General features: G+C 41.4%; 2 protein-coding genes across 5 annotated transcripts in view; both read right to left on the reverse strand.

The window, feature by feature from the left end:
• Positions 1 to 5,989, reverse strand: part of SPIRE1 (spire type actin nucleation factor 1) — a 124,947-nt gene extending 118,958 nt beyond the window's left edge. The window contains exon 1 of one of the 4 annotated variants that reach the window (XM_021527789.3): positions 5,388 to 5,989. In XM_021527789.3, coding sequence (XP_021383464.2) covers positions 5,388 to 5,688 — 301 coding nt within the window. In that variant the 5' untranslated portion in view covers positions 5,689 to 5,989. The remainder of the gene's footprint in view (positions 1 to 5,387) is intronic. The other 3 variants (XM_077784425.1, XM_021527787.3, XM_021527788.3) reach the window with 3 other exon arrangements.
• A 2,250-nt stretch (positions 5,990 to 8,239) lies between these two features.
• Positions 8,240 to 22,570, reverse strand: CEP76 (centrosomal protein 76). The gene is made up of 12 exons (XM_021527793.3): positions 22,476 to 22,570; positions 21,072 to 21,227; positions 20,669 to 20,750; positions 20,087 to 20,311; positions 19,390 to 19,575; positions 17,604 to 17,701; positions 16,394 to 16,522; positions 13,769 to 13,960; positions 11,666 to 11,832; positions 10,463 to 10,796; positions 9,033 to 9,250; positions 8,240 to 8,588 (listed from the first exon to the last, which is right to left on the reverse strand). The coding sequence occupies exons 1-12, from the start codon at positions 22,536 to 22,538 to the stop codon at positions 8,450 to 8,452; spliced, it is 1,989 nt and encodes a 662-aa protein (XP_021383468.2). The 5' UTR covers positions 22,539 to 22,570; the 3' UTR covers positions 8,240 to 8,449.
• Positions 22,571 to 22,580: the final 10 nt, after the last annotated feature.

Here is a 22,580-nt window from a genome sequence, read left to right on the forward strand (position 1 = left end):
GTCATTATTAATGCTAGGCGCCCACACTTCCTATAAGTTCTTCTTTCTACGTTCAAATGTCAATGTTTTCCTTAGGAATAAATGCAGTTTTCAAACACCAAATCAGAGTTCATTTGTTCACTGCATACCTGCCATCTTCAATATTTCTCCATACAAATATTGGCAACTAAGGTCACTTATCCTTGTTGGCAATTTCCTTCCATTTTTTTTGTGCAGGCATTTGAAATCTGCAGGGTTTTTTTAAACCAAGTACGTTATTTTGTTATACTGAGATCTTTTCTTTGCTTATTTTGTCCTCCCCTAACAGAACTGCCTACAATAGGATGCCCAGCATCTGCTGATATTCACAGAGAGCCCACTTAACCCCCTGTGCATGGGATGCATCCATATAAGCCATGACTGGAAGCCTTCCAGTTCATGCTTACGTACTGGGAACCACACTGATGACAGAAAGTCTGCATAAATAAGGTCAAAGACTTCTCTCTTCCACGGATCAGTAGAGCAAGAAAAGATAAAAACAGCAACCCACCGAGGCGCCTCTCTGCTGTCTAGTACTATTTTCTTCCTACTTGACGTTCAATATTAAAATACCTACATAGGCATCTATCTTAAAACTCTTGCACAAGAAAGTGAGGCTCAATACATCGGGCCTTACTATTCTTAAATGCAGATGTTTCTGAATACTCTTGAATTTTATTTGAATTCCGAACATAATTAAGTCTTCATCCTAAAGGCATTATTTATTTTTGCACTATTCATAGCAGCACTTCTTTCAAAACTTCAACATCAAGAAAGGCTACTCCCACCCATCATCTTGAAAAAGGGTCAAGAAAATTAGAAGAAAAATGGTAGTACATTCATTTTCCACTAAAAATCATGCATATGTTTTTTTCAATAATCCACCAGGGACTGACAGATAAGAACATCTTCATGCACACAAGTTGTATTTGCATTTATTCATCCTGTTTCTCCATTCTTGCCTTCCAAAACCTAAGCACACAAGGATGTAAGAGGGACATGGAAGTCATTAAAACTGCCAAGACAACATAAACTATTCTTCTCCAGCGTGTCTTACCCTGAGCCCTCCAAGTCTCATGAAAGCCACCATGCAGTCAACTTTTCTGTGATCTTTTTGATTCAAAGCCAGAATACTCCATGCATTATGCCCTCCTGCTGAACGCCTGGCAGATTTCCAAGAGAAAAAATTGCATAGTACTCACTTCTAGTAAGACCAGCAGTAATTTCCCTGCATGCTTTCTCTGTTAGGGCTGGAGGATGAGGCAAAAGGGACACTGACACTACTCACAGTTCAGGGTCTCAGGAGGGAGATGAAGGCCAAGGAGCACCACATTCATGCCAGTCCTGAATAGCCAACAGCTGGAAGTGAGCCCCACTCTGTGTTCAAAATATCCTTCTTTGCCACTTCCTGAGATCCTCATGGCTGTTCCTCTTCAGGAGCTCAGTGCAATGCCCAAAGTCAGTGGCCACCTCTACCAAGCCAGGGATCTGGCACTTACAAAACAAGCAGGGAAACTCTCATTTTACCAAACCAACTCACCCCCAAAACTATTCAGTTTCCCATCTCTGAGAAGGAGGTGGCACAGCCTCTGTGATGAAAAGCTAGAGCTCTTTATCCAGTTGCAGCAATGACACAACCCCAATGAAACAGCCTCCTCCACACCCTACAGTATCCTGGTGCCCGCAGATCCTGGACGTGATGTCGACTGCCAGCTCCTGTGCGGGTTTTCTGTTCCTCTAGCTACCATTTCATTATTGGTTCAAGTTTATAAAAACATGTGCAAAAAATGCAGTTCTGTAAAAAGAGAGCTTGGAGGAGTCAAACCTCATGTTTACCCCAAACATTTTAGCTCATTCAGAAGTTATTTTTTTATTGCATCTGGCAATAAATAATAATAATAATTTACTGGATGCACTGTTAGCTCTTTTCATAGAAATTGCAAGTGACAAAGACTGCTAAAGCACCCATTACTTAAAATAAATTCTACACTGTATCTCCAATTTCACCATGGGTATTTTGAAGCAACCCACACTTCTGTGGTATTTAGATGTCACTAAGACAACCACAGTGAGCTTTATGTTTATTTTGCATATTCATGCAAAATCTTTTTTCTTTCTTACTTTGGTCCTGTAAAAGTAAAAAGGTTCACACTGCTCTGTAAAAATATGCCTTCATGTGCATCTCTAGAGCAAACTCTGTCACAGAACTGCATTTGCTCCTGACGTTGCTCGAGCCCCACTGACAGGCGTGACTGATCACATCGTTCGCCACAATCCTGGACAAAGCCCGAATGTTCACTACCCAAAGACACCATTCTTCAGGGATTCCTTTATTTGCCCACACAGGATTCTGTTGTTTACTAAAATAGAAACTAACAGCCAATATTTGTTCCTGTGAATTATCCAAACCTATGCACCAACCTACACCTATACATTTTTTATGTATTGCTAGAACAAAGCAGCTTTACAACTCAGAGCATTAACCCACAGAACCCTATTGCTCTAATAAACCTCCTGACACAGGCATTTAAACCTAAATTGTCTGAAATACAAAGGCAGGAATCCTCCCTGATACTCCTCTTGTCAGGGATTCAGGTGATATCAATGGTGACATGAAAATTAACAATTAGGCAGCATTTTTATCCTTAATCTTTTTACTTCTTTTTAACCAAAACATTATTTTTTTTAAGATAATGAAATATTAATAGATCACACAGATAACTGGAAAGATCAGAAAATCAGTCTCTGGTTTTATTTAAGGATGGGATTCAACTCCAAGGGCATTTTTCTGCCCCACTATCAGCGAAACTCATCTCTTTCCTATCTCAAGGACATTTTTCTTCAATTTCTATGTATTGTTACTTGGAATTTCAAGTATTGAGCATGAACTGGTAAACTGTTTCACAAGAAACTGCTTTGGAAAAATACCATCAGTTTCTGTATAATCAGTACTTCTTCTAAGAGATCTTTAATTTGTATCTTGAAAGTAAAATTACTGTGACCATACAGCTTCAGGGCCTGTTACACTGTACTGTTTCCCAGGCCACAGAGCCAGGGCACTGGTTCTTCCTAAGCTTTCACTGGTGCAGAGAGAATACAGGAGCCTACAAACAAACACCTATTCCAGAGGCTCAAGCTGTAACTGGCTGAGGAAGCACATTAATCATCACCCAAAGAGAATGCAGTAAGCAATAGGGAAAAGAATAGGGATAGCTCAAAAGATACCAACAACAAGCAAGCCTTCTGTCAGCTCCTCAACATTCAGTATAGTGAACTCCCAACATGTATCACATATATATAACAATTTCCAGTGAAAACCTGCTCCAGGTTTCACAAATCAAAGAACACACAAAATCCCTTGTGAAAGCTTGGAGGCTGAGCAGCCTCTCTTTCCAAAGTCTGTTCAAAGTTAGGTAGATGAAGAAGGCCGGGGCAGGGAGAGGACCCCAGGAGGAATTCTGCCTCTTTTCAAATCCAGGCACCTACCAGCCTGCAGCTGATGGAAAAGCGAGTTCACTGAGGATGCTTTAGGAATGGACAGCTGGCAGAAAAATCCCTGCCTCCCCTTTTCTATTATATGCCCTGGAAGGGGTACTCTCCCTGGGATAGCTCCTGCCTCCTGCTTTCCTGGGAGGTCTTCAAAGACTGGTTATCTTTGTTTAGGTACATATACACACTCTCTTAATATTCTCCAGATATAAGGACACACATGTGGTGTTATACAAAATAATACATACACTAATAAGGTGAAAAAAAGAAAAATCGGGCTGGAATATTAAAAAAAAAATCTCATCCGTTCAAAAATTTAGATGTGATATCAACATACACTGGTTAGCACATGTTGACTAAAACATTTTCACAGTAAAGCTTTAATGTAAAATAAATATCCTAGATATCAGTGAGGGGCCTGAACTTTATATACAAGTATATTCAACACCATCCTACAGCCAGTAATGATAAGAGCAAAGTTAAGTAAGCCCGTAATGGTAAGAGGAAATAGGGTAAGTCCACCAATAGCAAGGAAAAGACACAAAAGAAAGAAATACATAGTAAACTAATGTATTTCCTGCAATAGGAAAGAGAAAAGAAAAAGTCTTGATGTCATCTGAAAAGACTGTAAGCAAAAACAGCACAAAACATGCAACACAAAACTCTTCAATGCGCTTGTGACATGCAGATGCCTTGGTCAGGAGAGCATTTTCCTGGAATTTCTGGGTGTTGGTCTGGCATTTAATTAACATTAATTAACAAAGACCTATTTTTTAAAACTATTTTAAAAGCACACCAGATCATATTTAAATGAAAGTCATTATTAGACTCATTACAATTGCAGAACTAAATTATGTCCTTTCTTCCGCTAAATATATTTTGATATTTGCATGTACCACTAGCTCCAAACTGGATTACTGTATGTCTCTGCCAAAAGACTTTTCAGACAGGCACTGTATCAAAAGGCTTCATTAAATTGTAACACCAGGCATAATATTCGTGCTCTAAATGCTGAGGGCTCCATTAATCCCATTTTGTGCATTTACCATTGCCTTCTGATTCACACAACTTTAAAATGCTGAAACCTCTGTCTTCTCAGAAAATTCTGTGATGTGGTATGTGGACTAGGCTGATACTGGGGAATACCATCATGTATTGGTCACATCCTTCTACTATCCATCTTTGATTTCTTTTCAGAAATTGAGCTTTACTTGCAAAAAAAAAAAAATACTGCTTTCCACATTAAAAATCAGAAGCTTTGAAGGGCTGAGAAACAGACATGCGCCCTCATTTTCCTTTCCAATGCAAAATACGCTTTCCTGGGCATTTTAACGAAACAGATGGTAGGTGCTAAGCCCCTGTACACGGCTTTCTCACTCACTTAGTGTCAGCACACATCTAAAAGGATATATTTCTAATAGGTGCCTTCTGATGCCCAATTGCTCCGGGAGCCCCTGCGGGATGCACGGCCCGGCCGGAGGAACCCAAAGAGCAGGGAGCCCGCAAGAGAGGCGCTCCCGGTGTGCGGATGGCACGGGATTGATTACGCACCAGGAGAGACGACGCAATTATAAAACACTGGCCCCGCATTCGCCTGCCCGTGCCCGCACGCAGGCGATCGCATCCCGTGGTTCTGCCTTTCCACGCACGACACCGAGATGCCGCAGGGACACACACACACACACACGCATACACACGCACGCAGCCCCGCCACAGCCCCCGGCAGGACTGAGGAGCCGAGCGCTCGCCCACCGCGACCCTCGGGCGGGAAGGACCGTCACGTCCCGGACAAAGGCTGATGGAGACGGGCAGCCGCCCGCGCCGACCCCCGGCTGCTGCCGCCGGTGGCTGCGCGGGGTCGGCGCCACCCCCGGCCTTACCTGCGGCGGGCGGGGGCGGCCGGTCGGGCTCGTCCCGCTCCAGGGTGACGGCGCCGTCCCGCCAGACGCGGAGGTGCGCGGCCGCCGCCCCCAGCCTGGCGGCGGGGGTCTCTCCGCGGCGGGCGCGCAGCGAGGCGCAGCACTGGTAACACACGGCCCACGCCTGCTCCTCGTTGATGGGCTGGTTGTAGAGCCGGAGGATCTCCTCCAGCGACAGCGCCTCCGGCTGCCCGCCGGACCCGCCGCCGCCGTCCTCCTCCTCCTCGGCGGCCGGGCGGGAGGCGCCGGGCTGGGGCTCCATGCCCTGCGTCCGCCGCGGTGCTCCTCGCTCAGTGACCGGCCCCGCCGCGGCGGCGGCGGCTGCTGATGCTGCTGCTTGCGCTGATGCCGCTGCTGCTGCTTGTGCTGCTGCTGCCGCCCGGTCCCGCCGTGCTCATCCTCTCCGCCCCGCTAGTACCACCAGGCCGCCGGACGGACAGCCCGGCCCGCGCGGCAGGCAGCAGGAGCCAGGAAACAGACAGGAGTCAGGAGGAAGGCGAGCACAGGATCAGCGCCCGGTCCGCCCGCCGCCGCCGCCGCCGCAGGGGGAGCGACAGCTCATAGCAACGCAATGGCGTCCTCGTCCTCGCCCGCCCCCGCCGCGCGGCGCCGCCCGCCGCCGCAGCGCCCCCTGCCGGCACGGCCGCCACGGCACGCGGGGGATCCACCCGGGGCTGCCGCGGCGACCGCTCGGCTTCCAGCTCCCGGAGACACCGACGGACCTGCGGCACTCGGCCCACGGCCCTCGGGACGCCGCTTCTGCGCCGGGTGTCGGTAACCACCACCCCCAGAAACAAGCAACTCCCGGCGGGACGTGGGATGACACTCCCTGCACCCCCAAGTGTTGAACACTTGACACCAACCCGCGCCATCACGGATACAGCGAAACGTAGCAGGGCCCCGCTTTCATAGCGGGAGGGTGAGTGCCTTTGAATTTACAGGTTCTGCCCTCCCAAAGCAAACTTCCTCCGGGAAAGCTCCATCCTCGGCAGCATCAAGGCTGGAAACGTCCACGGTACATAGAGAGGCTAGCGGAGTTAAACCAGCCCAGGCGAGAAGGGGAACAACAAGGGAATCGTCCTCCAAGCCGCTGGGAACTGACGTCCCTGCCCCTGGACACACCTGGGCACCAGAAGAGCACAGCCCTTCATGCCAGCTTCACCCCAGGCAAACGAGCACTTTCACGCAGAGCACCATCAGACTAAATAAGCTGGAGCTTACACCGAACACTCGGTGTTTCTGTCTTTAGCGTTGTACCTCTCAGATGTGAAACAAAAATCTCCCGTTCGCACCTGATCCACAGGGAGCCGGGTGTGAGGGACGGCGCCGGGAGCGCCCCCTGCCGTACAGGAGAGGTACTGCACCTGGACAAGGTCCCCGCCGCCTTCCACTTCCAGCTCCTCTCTTCCCATTCCACTTCCAGCTCCTCTCTTCCCATCCCACTTCCAGCTCCTCTCTTCCCATCCCACTTCCAGCTCCTCTCTTCCCATCCCACTTCCAGCTCCTCTCTTCCCATCCCACTTCCAGCTGCTCTGAACGCCGCTTTTTTCCTCTTTCCTCTTGTGCAACATGCAGCGGTGCATACAAGATGCAAGTTGTACTTAATGCTGTTGAATTTGGCGATAATCACCATGCAATATGATTTAGCCTTTCAGGCTACATTTAGATTCAAGGAAACTGGGGGAGAAATTGTACTTGTGAAGCTTTTATCAGCATCCTATATGCTGTGTAACAAGCAAATGAATGCATTTTGATCTTTCAGGCATAAAAAAAAAAGATACCACAAAAACAGACTTGTAAAGTTAGCGGTAGGGCCAGTAGGTACATAGTGTACTATTAAGAGTCCTAAATTTAAAAAACCTCAGTGCTGCCATAGAAAGTATTTAACATTTCTTGAAGTAAAAAGTTAAAAGTGGTTTCACACTGCCACACTGCTGATTAAATGTACATGCAAAATGCCAACATTCACTCCTGCTGTATGTGTTGCAAAATTCTCTTAGGATCAGGTACTTTTTTTGGTCCAGCACCAGCAGAAAGAGTTGCCTCCTTCTTACTAGGACAACCAAAGGAGGTGGTCATGGGCTATCACTGACACAGAATGGCTTCTACAGAAGAAATCAAACAGTTTCAGATTTTTCCAGGCACAAGAAGAGATGCCTGGAGTCCACATGGGGAAAAACCTGAGAAGTATGGTACAGAAAAGTTCAGTAAGCCCAACAGCTTGTCATTTTGCATAACATAAAGATTTAAAGATACTCAGCAAAATCATCACCCACAGGTTTAAGACAGACAAAATCACAGATGGCTAATTAAGTACAGATCTGAGCAACAGAATTACACAATGGCTGTCAAGGAAAATGTCCTGGCTACAATTTCTACCTCAGAAACTTCTTAAGGTAACAAGAGGCAAAAGGCACCAAGTTTAACTACTTTATCCAACCCATCATAGCTATTCATATCTTCAGGTATGCAAGTCTTAATGTGTATTTCTGAAATAAATCCATATATTACTAAATTCACAGATGAACAAGTTTACCTTTATCCAATTGAACCGTTCTCAGAAGTTGAATGTAGAAGTTACTGTTAGAGCCACAAGACGCAGAAATAAATTTTGTTGTCTGAAGGAAACATGCCTAAACACCAGTATTTCTGGAACCCAGTCACTCACAAAGTATACCCTCTACACTACAGGGAAAGGTGAGGTAGAAAAGAGTCTCTTACCCTGCAGAGGTAAAGCAGACCCAAACAAACTCTTAAACCAATTCAGAAGATATTTTTTGACACATTTTAGTAACTTGATTCACACTTCTGTAAATATAAAAAGTAACTTTTATTACAAAGAATAAATTCTCTTTATAAATACAATCATTACTGTGTACACAATCCCCTTCAATACACACACTGTGGTGTTCAAAATCAGTGGCATTTATATAAAATACTATATTCATTTTTAATTGAATCATTTTACACCCACATACATTATTTTGCAGGGCTAAAAAGGTATGAACATTTTGGGACTTTTTTCAAAGGACAGAGCGATATTTACAAGCAAACATGATCCAAACAGCACACGCAGATTCAGGGTATGCAAACACTCGTACACGAACTGCAAGTCGCACTTGGTCTCCCCTACAACAGATTATTTCTTCACAAAAAGGAGACCTATATCACAAAAAGAAACACAGGAGTAACAGACAATCCTAAGATATTGTTTAAGCTTTTAATTACATAGTGCAATTTTTTTTAAGTGTGACTAGCATTTAAGTAAAAATTAATATTGTGAATCTGTCATTACAAATAATATTGCTCTATAGTTGCCTTGGAGGAAAATGACACGACCACTGATCATTTTTAAGTACAGAGAAATGAAATTAACTCCTTGTTCTTCAATTTAATACACGAGAAGTCTATCACCATTGAATCACCAATGTAACCTAAATGCTCTGTACTTCATGATCCATTACACTACACCACTCTTCCTCCAGTTCTAACCTAAGGAAATTAATTTTCTTTAAAATCCATTATTAAAAAAATGAGTTGCAATTAGCAATTAAGGATTACTATTTCGTTTTAACATATACCTGTATCTTTACACTTAAGACTTACCGAAGACATGTGGCAAATGCTCTCCTGGCATTTCTGTGCACAAAATGGATGGGAAACCCTTTGAAGGTGTGACCATCAGGTACTGCTCTCCTTACAGCATCCTGAAACTCTTCATTTCCTGCACAAACACCTGTTGTGCGTTCCAGCTCATAGGCTGCTAATGCTGGTGACAACAGATAGGAGAGCTGGTCATCCCAAACAGTCGAAAGGCCAAGATCCTGGGAGGCAAGTCACAGAATGATGACAACTGTGCAGAAGGTACATCAGGATATGCTTAAACTCACCTACTGTATAGATTCAAATAAATCCAAGAATCTTTATATTGGCAGTTAATGGCAGTGTACTCACAAAGCAGTGAGATTCGTGTATTGACTCATACACCAATTGGGAGAAGCAAACACCACCACCTGAAGCAAGTGACACCACAAGTATCAAACATTTATCAAGGAATGAAGTTAAACTATTAGACTAAAACATAAGGCCAGCAGAGCTGAAACCAGATGTTTCAGCTACAGTATCTCTGCACAAAATGTAAGAAGATATGCATAAATACACAGCTAAAATATGGAAAAGATCAACTAAGAGTCACCTGACATTTTTTCAAATGTCTCATGGAAAACCCTTTCTGAAAAAATGATGCACAACAGCTCCCTGAAACACAAAGGCACCTTCTTTCTACCATCTATCTTCCCACCATGTACATGAACCTTCCTCCCAGCATCCCAAATGCAAAGAAGTAGAAAAATCTTCTGTCTATGTATTCAACACTGCATGAGACTTATACTCTGACAATTACTTTGCCACACTAAAGGCTGAGCATCGTGTGGGGAGATAAAACAGAATCAATCAAAAAACCTCATTAAAAACAGACATAAGCTAACAGGGACTTAAAATATCATTGTCTTCATGTCCAACACAGGAAGTATAATTGCTGGCACATTATGCCCTGTAAAAATCCTGGTGAAGGCAAAAATTAACTTCTAAAAATTTCTCTGATTTTGTAAAGCAGTCAGAGTAAGATCACGAAAGCTGAAAGCCTGCTTTCATCTAGGACCCAGAAACATTTTTGCTGGATTGGCAAAGCCCACTAACATCCAGGTTTCATCTTCCTGGTGCTTTTAGAGACCCCTCATGGGTGGTCTGCAGGTGCCAGTAAGCTGAAAGTCACAGATCTAGAACAAGGGGCAAAGGCAGGGTAGGTGGAAAAGCCCACATATGAGGCTGTGGACTACCACTGCAAATAATAGTATAAAACAGCTTATTACAGTCTTCCCAAACATTTTTTTTCAGGTTTTCACCTTTCCCATATCACGTTTCTGCAAAAGCTGATGGAAAACACACTGCAAACTAACAAATTGCTATCTAAAACAAGTATACAATTAACACACGAACTTCTATTACCATGACATATCACTGCCAATCTTTCTCACCTTTCTATGTTCAGAGACCAGTATCCTCAGCTGCACTTCTATCTCGTTGCTTGTTACAGCAGCATCTATTGTAGAAGCACACAGAGGAGGAAAAGGGGGAACTGAAGACGTTGCTCCAGGAGCACATACAGATTTTATTGCTTCTCCACTCATGGGTTTCCATTTGGATTCATCATGCAGGTCAAACACACACACCTCCACAGCATCAGAGGGCTGACAGTTTCCAAAGAACTTTTCATGGTTGAAGATACAACCTATTGTGCGATATGGATACAGAGGCTTGGGCTGTTCAACTAGGGGAGGGTCATCAGGGTTGATAGGTCTGTGGACGTACCTAGACAAAAAGATTCAATTTTTTATTAATACAACTTCTTTCAAGGCAAGGTAAAAATATTTAGATGGGACAGATATAGCCATTTTTCCTTTAAAAATACAAGCCAAGTTTGCCATCAACTTTCCCCCACAAAATGGCATTAATTTGTTTACTGAAATGTAATTTTACATGCTTTGGAGGCATAGTATACAATCAAATAATACATCATTTTTAGTCTTTAAATCTAGAAAAATAAGCTGTTTAATGAAGCAGTTAAATTTTGTAACTATAAGAACATGATCATACAGTTTCCCTGCTATTGATCAACTTTAGAGAAATACATCTACAAATGCTAATCACAGGATACACAGTGGCAAAAGAGAATTGCTTGTTTTGAACACTGGAAAGAACATGTTCCAGAAGCATTAGTACACCAAAAAACTAGCTGTGCCCTTCTCAAATTACTCAAGACAAGAGAAAATCTCAGAGAACTTAGAGAGATTTCTTACAGGGGAAAAAAAGTGATGCAACATTGATTTCACTGATGAAATCAAGCAAAAAATATGGGTTCCTAAACAGTCATGTCAGATTTCATCTCCTTTACAAATAATGCCAGCGGTAACATCGATGGCAATCAGCTGCCATAAGACAAAAGACAATTACCATACAGTATTAAAGACATTGATATATTGCAAACTGATGAAATACTTCCCCTCACACTGAATCAGTTATTTCCCAAGCAAAAGCAGTAGATGGAAAAAAGATTCAAAGACAAACATCACCTGGATTATATGACAGGGTATGAAGATTAAAAAAAACCAGAAGAACAGAAATATACTACACAAACCTCAAGATACACTGTTCTGCTTTCTTATATTCTTTTTACTCACCTATGTCCTGTTAAGCTCTCCCAAAAAGTAATTGTTCCATCAGATCCACAAGTCATTACCCAAGTATGGGGGACTCCTTTTGCTTTGGTTCCAACACACACAAAGGCTTCCAATCCAAACCCAAGAAGAAGGCTGCATAGAAGATTAGCATGGTCTTCACAGTCACCCTAGACAGTAAATATTAATATATATTATTATTAATAATAAAACCCTAAAGAAAGAAAATAGTGCTATTTCTTAAACCACCATTTAACAAGTTATATTACTTTTATTTATCCAAATCATGTATCAAAAGTCAGGATCTGACCATTTAAACTAGACACGTTTTGGTTTTCTGTAATAGAATAAATTAGTTAAAAATGCATGTTCTAATGATAGACTGTTGATATTGTTTGTTGAAGTATAGTCTATGATTAACATTGGGAAACATTTCTTATCATTATAGAGATACTTTCAAGAAACCCAAAACCAGAATCTATTGAGCATGACAACAAAATCAATGTTCTAATTAAATGTAAAAATATATATAAAGCAAACAATTGAGGCAAGACTAGAAATCACACAGTATTTTCACACAGTCAGGAATTTTTTCACTTAATAAAATGTAATTCTACTGGTATTTCATTTTCTTGAATGTGCTGTCAGTCTTCAGTAACTAGACAAAGATAAAACAAGGTCCTCCACAGATCTAACTGTAAAATAACTGGGAATCATGTGCAGCTGGTTTTTTTCCTTCACTCAGAAAAACATTTATCTCATAAACACATTACTACCACTGATAATTCACAGAAAACAATTTTCAAATGCAATGTCTAATATCCTTTGTCTCTTCGAGTTCTTTACAAATGTTAGCTTTAAAGTAAGAACAAAAATTGCTCAAACAATGAAGGCTTCATAACACAAAGTACAGCATTCAGAAGAAGAACACTAAGGCTCTTTAGACAAATAACTATTCAGAACATTGAAAATGTAAAATTCTGAGTTCTTAGATGTATCAAAACAACACAATCTTGCCCTACCACAGCATAAAAGGGAACTATACAGAAAAGTAGATTTAAATAAGTTTGTAGTGAACCTGTGTTATTTAATAATACTATACCACTTTCCACAAGAAAAATAATGATCCAGTTGGTGTCTCAGGGGCTAAATTCAGTTATTTTCAATACAGCTTTTAATTTCTGCCTTGAAAGAACACCTTTCTCTATGCCTCCAAACACAGTGGTCCTCAAAGTCCCTATTGACATCTCTGTCTGAAAGCCAGTGGGCCACCAGAGCTGCCTTTATGCAGCATCTGATATTCAGAGAAAACAGCCAATGCCTGTTCTATGTGGTCTTGGAGGCAGATCTAAACTCTGGGATACAGTTCCTGCTGCCCTGAACATGTTTTAAATGCAAACACACCAGTGACATTATTTTTGAAGGCAGAAGTATCTCCATGGCAATGAAAAGCACTGACCACTTCAAAGAGGTATCAGAAGCGATCACTGTTACTTCTGCTCATAAAATGGAAGAGCTATAAACCAGAACCAGTTAAAATTTCTTTTGCTTATTACAGTCATATGATATGAATGTCAGACCACCAAGAACTAAGCTGAAACTTCCAGTGGAAAATTCCTATCTTGCAAAAATGGCATAAAAGCCATCAGTGTATTTCAGCCCATCTATTGAAAAAAAACCCCACAAACCAAAAAAACCCACAAAACAAAAGCCAACAAAAAAATCCCCATCAAATCAGGAAAGGAGACAAGAGACTAAAGAGATGTTTTCTAATCTTCCTGGATTAGTCCAGAATTTTAACTAGTGTCCTGCACAGTAGCAAGTATTCATTGGATGACAATAAGTGTTCTTAGAAATGCAACAGAAGAGAAGCTATTTCAGTGTCAAAGATACACACTGACAAATGGACCCCAAGAATAGTAGTAAAGAAAGCCTGCTCCAAAGCTTTCTTGCCTACTATTTTAGCACCTGTTTCTCTTTATATAAAACACCTCAAGCACGACTGTAACCGAACCTTCCAAATCTGGTTTAAATGCATGTATTTGCAGCTTGCTGTAAATTCCTGCTCGGTTAGAGCAGGGGCACAGCAGGGGCAGTGTCACGCACCTTGTTCCTGCACAGGAAGGCGAGGAGGGTGCACCACTGCTCCTGCTTGCCGCCGCCGCCGCCGATGACCGGGGCTCTCTCGTAGCCCAGGACGCTGACGAAGCGCGCCGCCTGCCTGGGCACGTCCAGCAGCCGCCCGGCCCGCAGAGGTCTCACGTAGGAACACACCGGCCGGTTCACCCCATTCTCATCCTGAACGGGACAAACCTGGTTATCTGCCGGCCGCGCTAGTGTCGCAAAATGTTCATCTTAGCTTAGACTTTTTTCTTCTGGGATGTATCCTCCCTGGAATAAGTATCACTCAGAAACAGTAAGACACGAAATCACCCCCTGAATCAGGAGACAAAACCATTAAGATCACTCATTTAGAGACATCACAGAGTTCAGTCTGGCTCTGTCACTCACAGGGCATTCTGGACTAAATACCTGAACACCGGGAACAGCACAGGCTGCAATTAATTTTCTCAAATGAGTGAGCAACTGTTTATGCTCTACCTACTATCAATTTCCACATTATCATCAAGTATTAAAACAAGCCAGAACAAATCTCACACACCAAATTCCACAACGATCCCAAAAAACCCTCCCCAAAACCCATTAAACATTCAGTAACTGATTCTAGAGTTTAAAAGGTGTCTATTTGCTTCTAAATTTGAATACCTCTTTTTATAACAGCAAACAATAAAAATTACTCAAAATGAAGTAACTACATCTATTAAGCAACTAGATCTAGTAACTGGATCTAAACTAAGCAATAATACTATGAATTTCTAAGTTCTTGTAAAAGTGAAAAAATAAGATTACTTTTAAAAATCTGTTTTCATACATGCTGCAGGCAAATACTATGATTATCATCTATTAAAATTATTTCAAGGAACATAGAGGTCTTCTGTTCCTCACTGGGCTAAATTGGTACTTTTATGCTCATACATGTTTTAAAAGGGATCAAAAGCCTTTTGAATCTCTGCAGCTTCAGGAGATTATGGTCTCATATTTTTACTGTAGGCACATATTGTCCTTGTTAAGGTTTTGTCATGCTTTTCCAGCAAGCTGGCAGAAAAAAAGCAGCATTTATTTGAGGCTGACTGGAATCCTGTTGAAAACTATTTCACAGTTCAAAAGCAATTTTTAAAAACCCACAGGCAGGATTTATTTTAAAATTTTGTCTCATACATATATAATGCCAGTTTCTGCATTACTCATCTGAAACTTGATGGTAACTAAATTATCAAACTAATCTAATAAACTAATTTCTGTTCCCAGAAAGTTTTACTAAGATTTGCTATGGCCAATGGGAAACTCAAGATAAGCTCTATATAGGTACTAATCTAGCAGGGGTCAAGTTTCTATCCTATTTAATTATAGACTTGTTTCTCTTTATACCCTGCCCTGAAACCCTTAAGCCTTTCCATTGGGTCTATTTGGAAGGGAGTTTGTTTATTTTCACAGCAGCCCTCACAGTGCTGTGTTTTAGATTTGTGACCAAAACAATGCTGTGAATACACCAGTTTTTTAGCTGCTGCTGAGCAGGGCTTGTGTAGGATCATTCTGCCACCACACAGGTGTAGGTTCAGTGTTGACAAAAAGCTAGAAGAGGACACAGCCAGGACAGCTGACCTGATCTGACCAAAGAGATATTCTATGCCATATAGTGTTATGCTCACAATAAAAACAGTGAGGGTGGGGAACATACTTTTTCGAAACTTGCCCCTGCTTGGAGATTATTGGGACGTCTGTCTGCTCCGGGAGGAGGGGAATGCCTGTCTTTGCATCACTGCTTTCCCTTCCTTCCTTCCTTGCTTTCTGTTATTTAACCACCTTTATGCCAACCCATGAACTTTTCCTTGCTTTTGCAGTTTTTATTCTTGCCCCCATCCTGCTGACGAGGAGTGTAAGACTGATGGAGTGGGGGCTCATCTGCTGCCTGGGATTTGAAGTTCCCATCACTCCGGCGCACTCAGGGCACAGCCAGAAGGGACGCTGTTGCCTCACCAAAGAGGAGGCACAGATCGCTTCAGGACTCTGCTTTGGGATAAGAAGTTACTGTGGTAGGAAAATTGCTACTATGTAAAGTAAATTCATAGCGTGAAAAATGCAAGGATCATACCATTCCTTTTACTGAAAAACAGTAACTGAGGAGTAACTGATAAAGTAATTTATCAGACTCAAGTAATTTTGACTGTAGTTGTTGTGTGACATAAACTAGAGAGATTGCATTGCAGATGAGACAGAGTACAAATATTTTGAGGATCTGTTCTAATACAGGAAGTCAATTTTTTGTAACTGTTTTATCTGGTACAAAACTTATCTGAAATAGTTTGTACAGACCACCTAAGTCTCTGCCATCTGTGAGTACTCAAGGACAAGACTGAGCAGGCTTTTTCACTTGGTACCTCAGAGGTAGTCAGAGCAATCTTCCGGTCTGCATCGTTCTCTTAAGCTTCAATAGATAAACAGAAGTTCAGTCCTTACAAATTTAATTTTTTTGCACAATACACCACATTTAGCCCTGACCTGAACATAATCAGATCATAATCTACACAGATTCCACATACACATAAAGTTCAAAATAAAATAAAAAGATAACTTAAAGAAAGGATTGGTCTATTTGTAAAATTTACGAACCTGTGCAAAGATCTTTACCAGCCTTGCATTGTGGGTAGGCCTGATCTGCAGGTATTCTCTCCACCACTGCTTAGCATACACAAGAAATAAACGTTCTTTTTCTGCTGTTTTCTGACGTTCCAAAGTGAACTGTAAGTAGGAAAAACAAAATCAGTCCTACACATACTAATTCCAAACAGGAGAAAAAAACCCATGAATGATGCCTTAAGTTTTAGCTTTTATATTTTCCAGATTCTGTACTGTATTAATATATAATGCTGAACTTCATATAAAGTGTTAGCAAGTTCTCTTCACAGTTCAGTTGGACAAAACAATCCTTTTCCAGCCCAAGAGCCAAGGTCATTGTTGCAGCTTCAGGCCCAAAAAATATAAACAACAGCGAATTGAGGAAAGCAATCCGAGAAGATGGAACTTCATAATGTGAAGCTGTAATTGGACAACTGACCCCAGTATGTTCTCACACAAAAGTGTGAGAACTCGTGGCCTGGTGTCCATCCTGGGTGTAGCCATGGCTGGGTTCTTCTATTGCCCAAGGTGTAACCTTTGAAGGCCTTTTAATAAATACCTACTTTATTCCTTTAACACTGTCTAGCCTTTGTTCTAGGCAGCCTCTCAAGGCATCATAACCAGTAAATACATTAACACCACATCCTGGCATGTGTAAAATAAAGCTTAACATTTTAAGTGTGCCATGTGAATAAAATGGAAATCCAATTAAGAAAAACTTCAAGCTGTATTTCTTGTTTGTAGGTTCATATATCAGGCTTGACCAAAGTACTGTTCATTTTAAGTAATGCTTTTCTGCATAGAAGGACTGCTTGGATTTTAATGTGCAGAAAAATATCTGCATGCACCTTCAGGCCAACATTTACTGGCTTTCCAAGCAGAATAGCTAACTTGAATTTACTGTTGCATATGGGAAAGAGCAAGAAAACATATATACTACTTGAAGAAAATGAGATATATTGCATCCTTCTTTTTTCTTCAGAAGATTTGATACATGTAATTAGAAAAACCTATGACAGCAATATTTTGAGTACTGTTCAGTATAGACAAAATACTTTAAAAAGGTAATTCTATTTAAATTTAATAGAAAAAGGAAGCATCATTAAACATTCAAAAACCCCAAGTCCTCAACATTTACAATTCTATACTGAGCTTCCCCCACCACCGATAAAAGAGTAAGTTAGCCCTCCCCAAAATTACTTACTTGAGTACTAGTTATTTCTGAAGAAAGTGTCTTACTAAGTTGTGGATACATTTCCAGTCTGATGCTTAAAACACCAACAGAAACCTTTGATTCTGTACCTTTGAAACAAAATTAATTTTCATCAGTTCTCTCATATTCATTTTGCTTAGATTATTTCAGCCAGGCAAGGGCAAACCATTAAAATATGTATGTTAGCCTTAAATAATCACAAAAAGTAACTAAACTTCATTCAACATAGGCTAAGTAGGAATTTTAATTGAAATTTCAAACTCAAATGAGGCTACAAGAAAGCATAATATACAAAAGCACAGGTGTCTACTTCCAATAAAATGTTCCACAGCCCTATTTGCAGCCAGTACTGGGACATATGAGATGAATCCTACAATGTTATTCTAGAAATGTCTGGAATAGGCATCTAAAATCGAGCCAGAGAATCACACACTGTAAATGTGCCTATTTCTACTGATTACGCAAGTAGATTAAATTTAAATAGGTAGAAATAAGTGAAGCTCATTTTCCTCCAGGATACAGTTCTTATGAAGGACTCTGGCTGACATACAAAGAAATTTATCAACTTAGAAAAAACTCCCCAAAACAACAAACAAATGAACAACAACCCCCCTGGACTTAATATTGTTGCCTAATGCTGAAAATTTTAAATTACATAAACAACAATGAGCTTTACAAAACAGATCACAGATGGGTTCATAAGCAATACAAGCAATGGAAACCTCACATAATAGTTTATCTGTTTATCTGAGATGGCAGCATCCTTTGATGTTCTTGATGCATTTTGTACAATAACAGGATTTTGAAGAGGAGAAAAAGCACTTGATTTATTGGATTGATACTTTATTACTTGGAATAAAGCTAATGAGAATTAAATTTAACTTGCTCCATAACCCATTCAAGAATTAAACCCTACTTATTTGTTATGCATTTCCAAGTCATTACAGAATATTAAAATCAGAATGGCCTGGTTGGATGGAATCTTAGAAACCACCTATTTCCAATCCCCCTGCCACCTTCCACAAAATCATGTTGGTCAGAGGTCCATCCAACCTGACCTTGAACACTTCTCAGGATGTGGCATCCACAGCTTCTCTGGGAAACTTGTTCCAGGAAAAATTTCTTCTTAAAATCTAATCTAAATTTACTCTGATCTTGTCCTCTCATTACCTGCTCTTGTAAAAAGTCTTGTAGGAAGTAATGAGAGACCTAGTCTTCATTCACTAAATCATATCCTAAATCTTGGGTTGGAAGTCCTGAGAAGAGGACTGGGGACAAGTGACACACAAAAATACACACGCGTACTAACTGCTAAGCACCTAAACCAAGCCGTTCAGAACCACACTTCCAGCTACTGGGATAAATGGGAGCAGAGCAGAGATCCTTTTTTCCAGACATTGTTAATTTGCTATGAAAGGCACACAAGCTGGATTTTACTCCCCAGTGCACTGACCAGATATATTCCTGGAGATGAACTGGATTTTTGGTTGGTTAGTTTGATTCTGATAACTTAACCAGATTTTGCAGGTAATCCATAGTGGGAATTCCCAGGCATGAGAACCATTTTTATATGGGATCTGGAATACTCATTTTTAGCAGCTTGATAACAGAAAAATCTGACCATTAAGTCTTCTAGGGATTTTCTAAGGATAATTTACAGTTACTTCTGAATTGAAGAAAAAAAATTAACTAGATCAAAAATACTGCTTTAAGCTTGTAAGCGAGCTCACTACTCAATATTTTAAGTCATTACAACATGCTTATTTTTCATCCTTACCTACACCCAGGAGTTCCACAGCAACACTTGCTATGCCATTCTCTGCAGCCAAGACAGACCTCCACTCCAAGAAATAGGATGCTACCAGTGTGGTCTCACCAAATGTGTCTGTTTTGATCAGAACCATATGTACTGGGTCACATATAGATAACATAGTGGTTGCATCCACCATCTTGCTTCCATCACCTGCCATTATTAAACCAAAATAAAACAACAAGAATATTATCATCCCAAGTTCTCCTCAGAATTTTAAAACAGTATGCAACAAAATGCAATGTCTGTAATAAGTATAAAGAAAGACCTTGAGTCCAGAAGTGTAAACAATGATCCTATCTCTAACACCATACTCACTTTAGGACAGAGCTACAGAGAGATTACAGAGAAGATAAAATTATTTTGCAGTTGAGTACTGCAATGCAACTAGTTCAGATACACAAAAAATATAAATGGAATTAACATTTAAGAATTTATAAAGCTGGTCAATTTCAAGTTATTTTAGAGTGAAAAAGAAGGAAAAGAGCAAGAGCAGAGAAAGATCTACAAGGGGTATAACCCAATACAGTAATCAGTTTTCTCAGGAAAACATGACAAAAACCAGGAAAAAAATTCACTAAATAATACCAAACATATTTCACAATAACTCTCAGGTCAGAAGAAATCCCAACAGCATCAGCTTTAAACCCACAATATTCCTTACCTAGGGTATCCTTGTGTATTTCAAGTAGAAAACCATCCTGAAAATCTGGCTCACAGGCACAGGGTACAGGTTTGGAACGGAAGCGCTGGTTTCGAAAATGTAAACACAGAGTGAAGGTAGAACAGATCTGGCCAGGCAGAGGCTCTGGTTCCTGAAGATGTTCCAGAAAAGCTTTTCCACCCAAAACCTGAAGGTAAAGATACCTCCGTGTTGGGTCAATGTTAGCTGCAAAGCGTAGCAATAAAAATGAAGAGACTACAAACAGATCTTAGAAAGCTTAATTTGTTAAATATCAGGTAACTAACAGGACACTAGCAAAAAATTAAACTTCTTTGAAACATGCTTAGAAGAAAGTGATTTTAAAATATACCTTTGTGTAAAGTAAATGAATTAATAATAAATAATATTTAATGCAACACTGATTGCTGCTGCTTACATGAGTTTACTCCCTGTGGATAAGCAGAGGAAACATCCACCTTTATTCCAGTTCATACTGGATTACTAATTCAGAGTGCCAAAATCAGAGACTTCAAATTTGCTTTAAAACCATGATCTAAACATTTAAATAAACAAGAAACATACTTTTTTTCAAAACTGGTGGTTCTCTGTCAACAAAATGTGTTGATGGTTTTGGAGCCAAAGTCCTCTCCGTTTCATTCACATCCTGGAATTACAATTAAGACTTTTTAAGGACTCAAGGGATGCAACAGTGCTCTTACCACAGTCTTCTAAAAATTAAAGGATCTTCCATTTCGTCTGAATGCCATTCCTTAGGTATACTCCCTTCTAAAACTGAACAAATATTTTCAGTGCAGTATTATCACCAAACCGATTTCAGCATGTGCATTAATCTTCTCTGCTCCTATAATGTCTCAAATCAGTAAGGTCCTTACAAAACTCCAGAAGCAGCGGTTTCACTTTGTCGAAAAACCACGGCAGTAAGAGGAATAAGCAGAAATATTTCCCTTCTTAAAAAGCTACTTACAGTTACAAATTTAAGTTCCTTCATAACATCATCAATGATTCCCCGCTGTCTTAGGGCTCTTATCAGATCTTCTGTGGACAACTGCTGCTGCTCAGGCGCCAGCTCTTCTCGTACAGTCTCAGCAAGAACTTCTCGTATCCTCCCATGGACATCCATCTGAAAGAAAATTCATTATGTGCTACAAACACCAGCCCTCTGTATGGCAGCAGGTACAACTTACCAATTAAGTCTGTAAGGCTAATGGTGTTTTCCTAAGAACACAGAAATAACGATATCAAAATACTGATCCTTGCACAACTAATCAAATGAGCCACTATCTTACAAAAGCAACTCTCCCAGTAAAAAAAAATTACAAGCATACAAAACCTTGGCATTTTCACTGCTCTTTGACAGCAACTCATCTGGAACGTCCCCCCTTACAAAAAGGTCTGGAAATACATAAATTACAAAATGGTCACTGTTCCATTTTCTTGTCTCCCTCAAAATTCAACCTTAATATAATACTTCCTTATTTTTTAAGGGGAAAAAATATTCATTATATAGGTTGGGCACAAAAGCAGTAGATCTCCTTTGCAAGCTTTCCCTATACTCAAAGGGATGTCTGAGAATGCCCATCATCTGAGCTGTGAAAGCAGATGGATTTATAGAGCTGACTCTCACACTGGAAGGCTGCGAAGGACACAGTCACCAGGACCTGAAACGGAATCACAGAACGACCTTGTTGGAAAACACCTTCAAGATCATCTAATTCCAAAACCCTGGCCATGGGCAGGAACACCTTCCACTAGATCCGGTCACTCAGAACCCCACCCAGCCTGGCCTGAAACACTTCCAGGGATGGGACATCCACAACCTGCTCCAGTCCCTCAACACCCATCACAGTGAAAAACTCTTCCTAATATGTCTTTCAATTTGAATCCATCTCCCCTTGTCCTGTCACTACACGCTGTGGTAAAAAGTCTGTCTCCTTTCTTGCTGGCTCCCCTCAGAAGGCTGCTATGAAGTTCCCACCGAGCCTTCTCCTCTCCGGCTGCACAATCCCAGCTCTCTCAGCCTTCCTCAAGCAGAGGCGCTGCCCCCCTCTAATCATCTTGCTGGCCTCCTCTGGACTCACTCCAAGATCCCCGTTCTCCTGTGACGGGCAGGAATATTCACCACTGCACTAACAAGCGCTATAGGAGTTACAGCCTCCTTACTTATTCCCCGGCCAGTTCAAGACCCTCGCTCAAAAAGCAACAGGAAAGCGACCAAGCGGCGCCTGGAAACCACCTGCAGCGACCCAACTGGGAAAACAAAGCGGGGCGCCGGAGCGGGCGCCGCCGCCACCCGCGGCCGGGTGACACCGGCACGGAGGCCAGCACAGCTCCCTGAGGGCCGGGGAAGTCTCTCCGGCGCCGGGCCCACCTTGAGCAGCTGCTGGTGGATGATCTGCTTCAGCTCCGAGGCTTTCTCCGGCGGCAGCGACATGGCGGCACCGCCACCGAGCGAGCCCAACCGCCCCGCAGCCAG

The sequence above is a fragment of the Lonchura striata genome, chromosome 1, assembly GCF_046129695.1.
Source record: "Lonchura striata isolate bLonStr1 chromosome 1, bLonStr1.mat, whole genome shotgun sequence".
Taxonomy (NCBI): Eukaryota; Metazoa; Chordata; class Aves; order Passeriformes; family Estrildidae; genus Lonchura; species Lonchura striata.